The sequence below is a fragment of the Schistocerca gregaria genome, chromosome 7 (assembly GCF_023897955.1).
Source record: "Schistocerca gregaria isolate iqSchGreg1 chromosome 7, iqSchGreg1.2, whole genome shotgun sequence".
In the NCBI taxonomy this organism is placed as follows: domain Eukaryota; kingdom Metazoa; phylum Arthropoda; class Insecta; order Orthoptera; family Acrididae; genus Schistocerca; species Schistocerca gregaria.
Window position 1 is genome coordinate 502,129,504 of NC_064926.1, and position 7,101 is coordinate 502,136,604.

The window sequence follows — 7,101 nt, forward strand, 5'->3', positions numbered from 1 at the left end:
CTTTCTTCCACAAAAGCATTAATTATGTGTAACCATTTGTTATTCTTGACCTGATTTATACGTTGTTTGCTTTAATTTTCCAGGTGCTACTAATGGGCCCATTTCGTCTAGTCGGTGCTGGATATTTGCTGTCGTTTCAAAAAATTGTTCAGAACTGTATGAATAATAAGGTGCCGGCAAAGAAGACTGAATGACATATAAAGACTCATACTAAAATTATTGTGATATGTTTGTGATAAGAATATGAATAGGTATTTCTACATAATGTACTAGTCTACATTACATATTAAAAATTAACTGTGTGAGTGTTTCAGTGTTGTTCTTTTATTTCTTTCAAATCACTTCCTCATGGTACATATGTTGCAAGGGAGTGCCTTGGGGTGCACGTGTGTATATGTATGTGCACACTAATGGTAATGGTATTGTAGTCAGAGCACAGCAAGCTGTGTTTAAAAATGTAATTGTTTTGTCTCTTAATTTGTGAAAATAAATGTTTAGTAAATTGATTCATGGAGCTGATAACAAGCCTTAATTCCCAAATACATCAGAGAATCATCTGGAGGAAGTCACATTCACCTCCTAATTTATACTTCTCTAAACCACTCGAAGTAAATGCCAAGGTTCACTCTTTGTAAACTCTGAATCAATTTCTTTGAATATCCTTGTCAAAACCATTAATAATCTGTTTCAAGATCTCATGAAGAGTAACATACTTTCAGAATCTCATACACTGATGAGCCAATAAATTTTGGCATCTGCCCATTTCAGTACTGAAGGTCGCCTGGTGATATTGCAGGTGTATGAGATGGTAAGGAAATTATAAAAGCAGAGCAGAGACGGATGGTGTGAATGATTCTACTTCTTTTTTAAAATCAGTGTTTGGGCTTGTTTGGTGCAGCCCGCCATGAATTCCTCCAAATACTTATTTGCTCATTCATAATCAGTTTAAATGATTTCACAAGTTATTAACAGTATAAGGAAAAGGATAGAGTGCTGCTCCCCGTAAAGATGGCTCGTTGAGTTGCAGACAAGTGCAATGAAAAGACTGTTACGATTTCGCTATTGGCCAAAGCCTTTTCCACAGAAGAACCCCCATCAAACACACACAAATTCATTTACACAAGCAAGCACGCCTCATGCACACTTGACCACCATCTCTGGCAGCTAGTACTGGAATAGCTTTGACTGAGTGCTAAGTGGTAATAGCCTTTTCATTGTGCCTCTCTGCAACTCGGCGTGTCATCTTTGCGGTGACTAACAATCTGATGTTTTCCTTATATTGTTGATAATCCATCTTGGAGTTTCCATTGTTTGATTTTCATTAGTTATTCATATACAATAATTCTGACAATGTGCATCTTTAAAATCAAGATGAGTGAGATGATCGTTAGACATCAGTGCAAAAACATTTTAACTTTAACAGAAGTACTTTGCACATTTTTGTGGGCTATAATATTTATGCTACTGAAATTATTTAATATTGTTTCTTGGTTTTATTCTGTATAAAAATAATGAAACAGAAAACATATTAATGATTACAAATGAAATGACATAATTTCAGAGACATTAATGGTGTCACAGATAAGATTTTATGTATATAGACTGAAGTGGTGAGTGAAAAGTTTGTACCAAGGCTGGAACTCAAACCCAGGTCTCCTGCTTACTAGACAGATGTGTTAGTCACTAAGTCACCTTGGCACAGCAGTTCACACAACTGTATGGATTACGCTGGCACACCTCCCTCCTGGATCCAAATTCTCACTGCCATCTCCAGTCTGCTTTAAATTCCCCCTTACAAATGAAAAGAATTGCCGAGCCTCTCGATATTCTGAAATGTACCTCAGTATCAAACGTAAATGGGGGCTCTGCCCGAAACCCAAGTGCAGGTATTTATACAAATGAAATGATACAGTGGGTTCAATTCCCGACCTTGGTACAAATTCTCACTTGCCACTTCAGTCTACATACATAAAATCATATCTGTATGATATCAGTAAAGTCTCTGAAATTGTGTCATTTTATTTGTATAAGTATCTGAACCTGGGTTTCAGGCTGGATGCCCCATTTACATTCAAACCTGAGGTGCTATACCAGAACATGGAGGGCCTCGGCAACTCTGTGTGTAAGGGCAGGGTGTATAAGACCCGGGAGATCCGGGAAAAACCCGGGAATTTTTTAATCCGGGAGAAAACCGGGAAAAACCCGGGATATTTGTAGAATTCCGGGAATTTTTCATTGTTTGAGTTTTTAGTTAAATTTTTATAATTTTGACTGGTAAGAACCGATCTCTAACAAAGGATATTACTGTATCCCGCTAGTGCAGAATAATTCTTCAACAATAAAACATAAAAGAGAGAAAAAATCAAATTGCAAAGGAAATGCGCCATATACAACAACGACACAGGTGTCATGCAAGCCTCTGCCAATTGATAATGTGTCAAAGGCTTAAGGAATACTATGCAGTGCTTCGTAACAACAAATTGCCTCCAATGAGCGTGAAGTAGCAACTGTTTACATTCGATTTGTTTCAGCAGTTATTACGCGCGGTCTCATGCGCATGCGCAGTTGAGTCACGTTTGAGTAGCAGATTCTCCCGCTTCTGGCTACAGAAATGTGGCTGTTGACTGTGCAAGCAGCTAGATGCTACCGGGAAAACGGGGCGCCAAATTCATATTCTCGAGGGGGAAAAAAATTGTTTCACAAAGCGCCTAGCATCCAGCGCACGTTTGTCTAACGATTATTCATATGATTTTGAAACGCTTTCCTGTTGATTTTTGAACACATTTTAAGTTGATTTCTGAATGAGTCATAAGTTGGCTTGAATATATGCATAGTGTACGTGATGTGTCTATCAGGAGAATCCTCGTCGCATCAAGAAATAAACTTTCCGCAGACAAAAGGGGGCGGGGCAATACGAGCTGAGGGAGTAAACGGATGAATGCCAGTTGCTCTCTGATTATGTGGTTGGGTTTGCGAATGATCAGCACTGTTATAATCACTAGAGAAATCCATAGATTGAGACTACCAGAATGGAAATAAACGACTTACTGGAATAACAGGTGAGAAAGATTACGTATTATCCTCTCGGTGTATCCAAGAAAATGAAATTTTGACTGAAAATTTTTGCCCAGATCGCTACACTAGTAAGGACCAGTTGTACAGTCCCCAACTAGCAGACGCATAAGTTCTATTCTGGAATTAACGCGGAAAACATGTTGTTCGAACACGTAATAACGTCCAACCGGAAAATAATCGCGGGATACCTAAACCTGTGATTCTGACAGGGTTAGTGAAGTTAATCGGCGAACAAATTTTGACAATGGCAGCAATAGCTACAGAATTGGTGATGGCAACATTGTTAGAACGAGGAAGGAGAAGATACAAGGACATTACACAAATTATGGAAGAATAAGACGATTCCATATTTATATAAAAATTTCGCATTACTACTTTTCGATCTCATGCTTGAGAAGCTGGTGCGTATGAATGAAATGTGAAATTATTTCCTAAGATAAAGCTTTTCGCTTGTGGTAGGCCTACTAAGCATTTGATATTGGTACTTCGTGGATTATATTCTGTCGTGTTATAAAAATGGCCATTTGTGCCAAAACAGTTTCGTTTATTTGGTGTGTTACGAAATTGTTGCCATATTAGAAGGTCCTATTTTGTTTTATGTAGCAGACAGTGACAAAATAGACGTAATCAGATCGAGAAACCACACCAGTCTTTGGTATTATTTGTATTAACGGCGTTTTCAGTATTAGATAACATTTCGATTTTTCATGTAGCAAAACATTTGACGAACTTTGATGAGGTAATACACTCCTGGAAACTGAAATAAGAATACCGTGAATTCATTGTCCCAGGAAGGGGAAACTTTATTGACACATTCCTGGGGTCAGATACATCACATGATCACACTGACAGAACCACAGGCACATAGACACAGGCAACAGAGCATGCACAATGTCGGCACTAGTACAGTGTATATCCACCTTTCGCAGCAATGCAGGCTGCTATTCTCCCATGGAGATGATCGTAGAGATGCTGGATGTAGTCCTGTGGAACGGCTTGCCATGCCATTTCCACCTGGCGCCTCAGTTGGACCAGCGTTCGTGCTGGACGTGCAGACCGCGTGAGACGACGCTTCATCCAGTCCCAAACATGCTCAATGGGGGACAGATCCGGAGATCTTGCTGGCCAGGGTAGTTGACTTACACCTTCTAGAGCACGTTGGGTGGCACGGGATACATGCGGACGTGCATTGTCCTGTTGGAACAGCAAGTTCCCTTGCCGGTCTAGGAATGGTAGAACGATGGGTTCGATGACGGTTTGGATGTACCGTGCACTATTCAGTGTCCCCTCGACGATCACCAGAGGTGTACGGCCGGTGTAGGAGATCGCTCCCCAAACCATGATGCCGGGTGTTGGCTCTGTGTGCCTCGGTCGTATGCAGTCCTGATTGTGGCGCTCACCTGCACGTCGCCAAACACGCATACGACCATCATTGGCACCAAGGCAGAAGCGACTCTCATCGCTGAAGACGACACGTCTCCATTCGTCCCTCCATTCACGCCTGTCGCGACACCACTGGAGGCGGGCTGCACGATGTTGGGGCGTGAGCGGAAGACGGCCTAACGGTGTGCGGGACCGTAGCCCAGCTTCATGGAGACGGTTGCGAATGGTCCTCGCCGATACCCCAGGAGCAACAGTGTCCCTAATTTGCTGGGAAGTGGCGGTGCGGTCCCCTACGGCACTGCGTAGGATCCTACGGTGTTGGCGTGCATCCGTGCGTCGCTGCGGTCCGGTCCCAGGTCGACGGGCACGTCCACGCTGTCGCGGCATGCTATCAGTGTTAAAGACTGCGATGGAGCTCCGTATGCCACGGCAAACTGGCTGACACTGACGGCGGCGGTGCACAAATGCTGCGCAGCTAGCGCCATTCGACAGCCATCACCGCGGTTCCTGGTGTGTCCGCTGTGCCGTGCGTGTGATCATTGCTTGTCCAGCCCTCTCGCAGTGTCCGGAGCAAGTATGGTGGGTCTGACACACCGGTGTCAATGTGTTCTTTTTTCCATTTCCAGGAGTGTAGATTCTTTCACAGAAAGGAAAGCACGCCATGTAGACCTGTAGCAAGATTAGAGAGATAAAAAAAAAAAAACGCTAGGAGCTAAGGTTTGAAGAAATGTGTAATTTCTTGCTTATCTCTTGTCAGTATTGGTTTTATATATTCTATATTTAATTTTATGTCACACAAAACAGCATGTTATTAACTAATAGGCAATAAAGAGTTCAGATATTCTGAAGAGTTCTTGTTCTCTCGATTACAAATAATCCCATCCGCTATTGATTGCCATATTTTTTTTTAAGAGGGGCAGGCTGTCAAACCGGCCGACTGTGAGCAGGAGAGGCACCACAGGACACTTCAATTTCCACTCGCCTGAATATAGTTTGGACGTGCGGTAGAAAAATGCTTTATGAAGAGGCGTGGCACTGCACTTTTGCGTACTTAAGGACCAAATAATATGTCTTACATTTTCTAGAATACATGTGCATTATGTTTCAGACTTCTCAGATAGATGTGCGCTACAAGATGAACATATTTTGAAAATTCGATTTTTTTTGTATTGACCCGGTTCGCAAATGTCGTAGATCCGGGGCTGACGCGCAGAACAGTCTGAGTTATAGTGGGTGGTGTCCACAAGCCCCGTGTTTACATTTAGTGATTTTGCTATTCCCCCTTAGTTTGCTCTCACGTCAAATGAAAACAAAACGGATATCTGTGGCCGGGAGCTATCAAGTGAATTAAAACACATTCACCTAATTACGAAAGGCCAAAATATGTCATTAGTTACAGATTTTATTTTATTTCCGCCTTTCTGACAGTCAAGCATTAATCGCCTTACGGAACAATGAAGTTGTTTTGTCTGTTTGCTAAAGAAATTTGACTTTTGTTAACCTTTTCCGCAGAGGCAGTCAATTTATTTGAAACGCAATGTTTAATTCCACAGTACTGGCTAATTTCAACTGTTCGATGCATTTGAAGTGCACGTTTTCATTTTCTAGCACAGATGGCATTATGTCATGAAAAAGAACCAAACATGATATTAATACAGTATTGGTGCTCCAAGAAAATTTACAACCCGAAAACCACTGTGGAAAGCTTATTATCAGGTCGAGATCTACATCATTGGGAATCCGGACATACGAATGTGCACTTTAAATGTGCAGATTTTAATATTGTTCACGAAATTCCGATGCTCTTGCAGTATCACCTGATGTCTTGCTTTTTTAATGACATAATGTATGACCTTTCAATGTTTTACACGTAAGTACATACGGCCTTCCTACGTCGTGATAGCTACCCAAGCTCGCCTGCGCTTTCTGGCAACTGCTGAAACGAACCTATTTCTAACTGGTCGCGGGAAAATATTGCGAATAGTGGTTTGAAAAGCGTTCCTTTCAAAGTAAATATCCTTTTACGTAAGTTGAACTATGTGCAAGACTGTACCATGAATAATTAAATGACAGAGCGTTTGACTCTCATTTAAAAATTCTCTTCGATGACGCGCCATTTAGAAGAATTTAGAACCCTGAAGGTGAGACATTTATGTCATTATTAAAAATTTTACTGGCACATTTGTGTGATCTATCTTTAAGTGTAACACGCGCAAAAAAGCTCAACTGTATATGCGAAAGCTTAGCTTCTCTTGCAGCTTGAGAACAATATTATATGTGAAAACTTCGCTTTTCTTGTAGCAACACTACGTATATTAATTTAAACTATTAACTTTCCCTGTTTTCATGTTCGTGCTACTTAAGAGTGATGTTGCTGTTGGCTGACTACATCACGTGTTCTATGCTCTGAATATCCGCTGTCATCGGCTGGCGGGATCACGTGACATGAGCTACGAATGGCCTACAAAATCGTATCGAAATCTCGATTTCAGTAATTCGGAAAGTAACATGCAGTGTTTGGTGGAATTCCAGTGTATACTTTCGCAATACGAAAATAAGCAGCGTACGTGTTGTTGCACATCAAAGATGTTTCCAAAACGTGTCTTTTTCCCTGAGTTTCGTTTTTTAAAGTGCCGGGATATT

General features: G+C 41.3%; 1 protein-coding gene across 1 annotated transcript in view; it reads left to right on the forward strand.

The window, feature by feature from the left end:
- LOC126281922 (3-ketodihydrosphingosine reductase) overlaps positions 1–506 on the forward strand; it is a 65,737-nt gene extending 65,231 nt beyond the window's left edge. Inside the window, exon 8 of the mRNA XM_049981252.1 lies at positions 84–506. Within this exon, the coding sequence (XP_049837209.1) occupies positions 84–194 (111 nt within the window). The 3' untranslated portion in view covers positions 195–506. The remainder of the gene's footprint in view (positions 1–83) is intronic.
- The last annotated feature ends 6,595 nt before the right edge of the window (positions 507–7,101 follow it).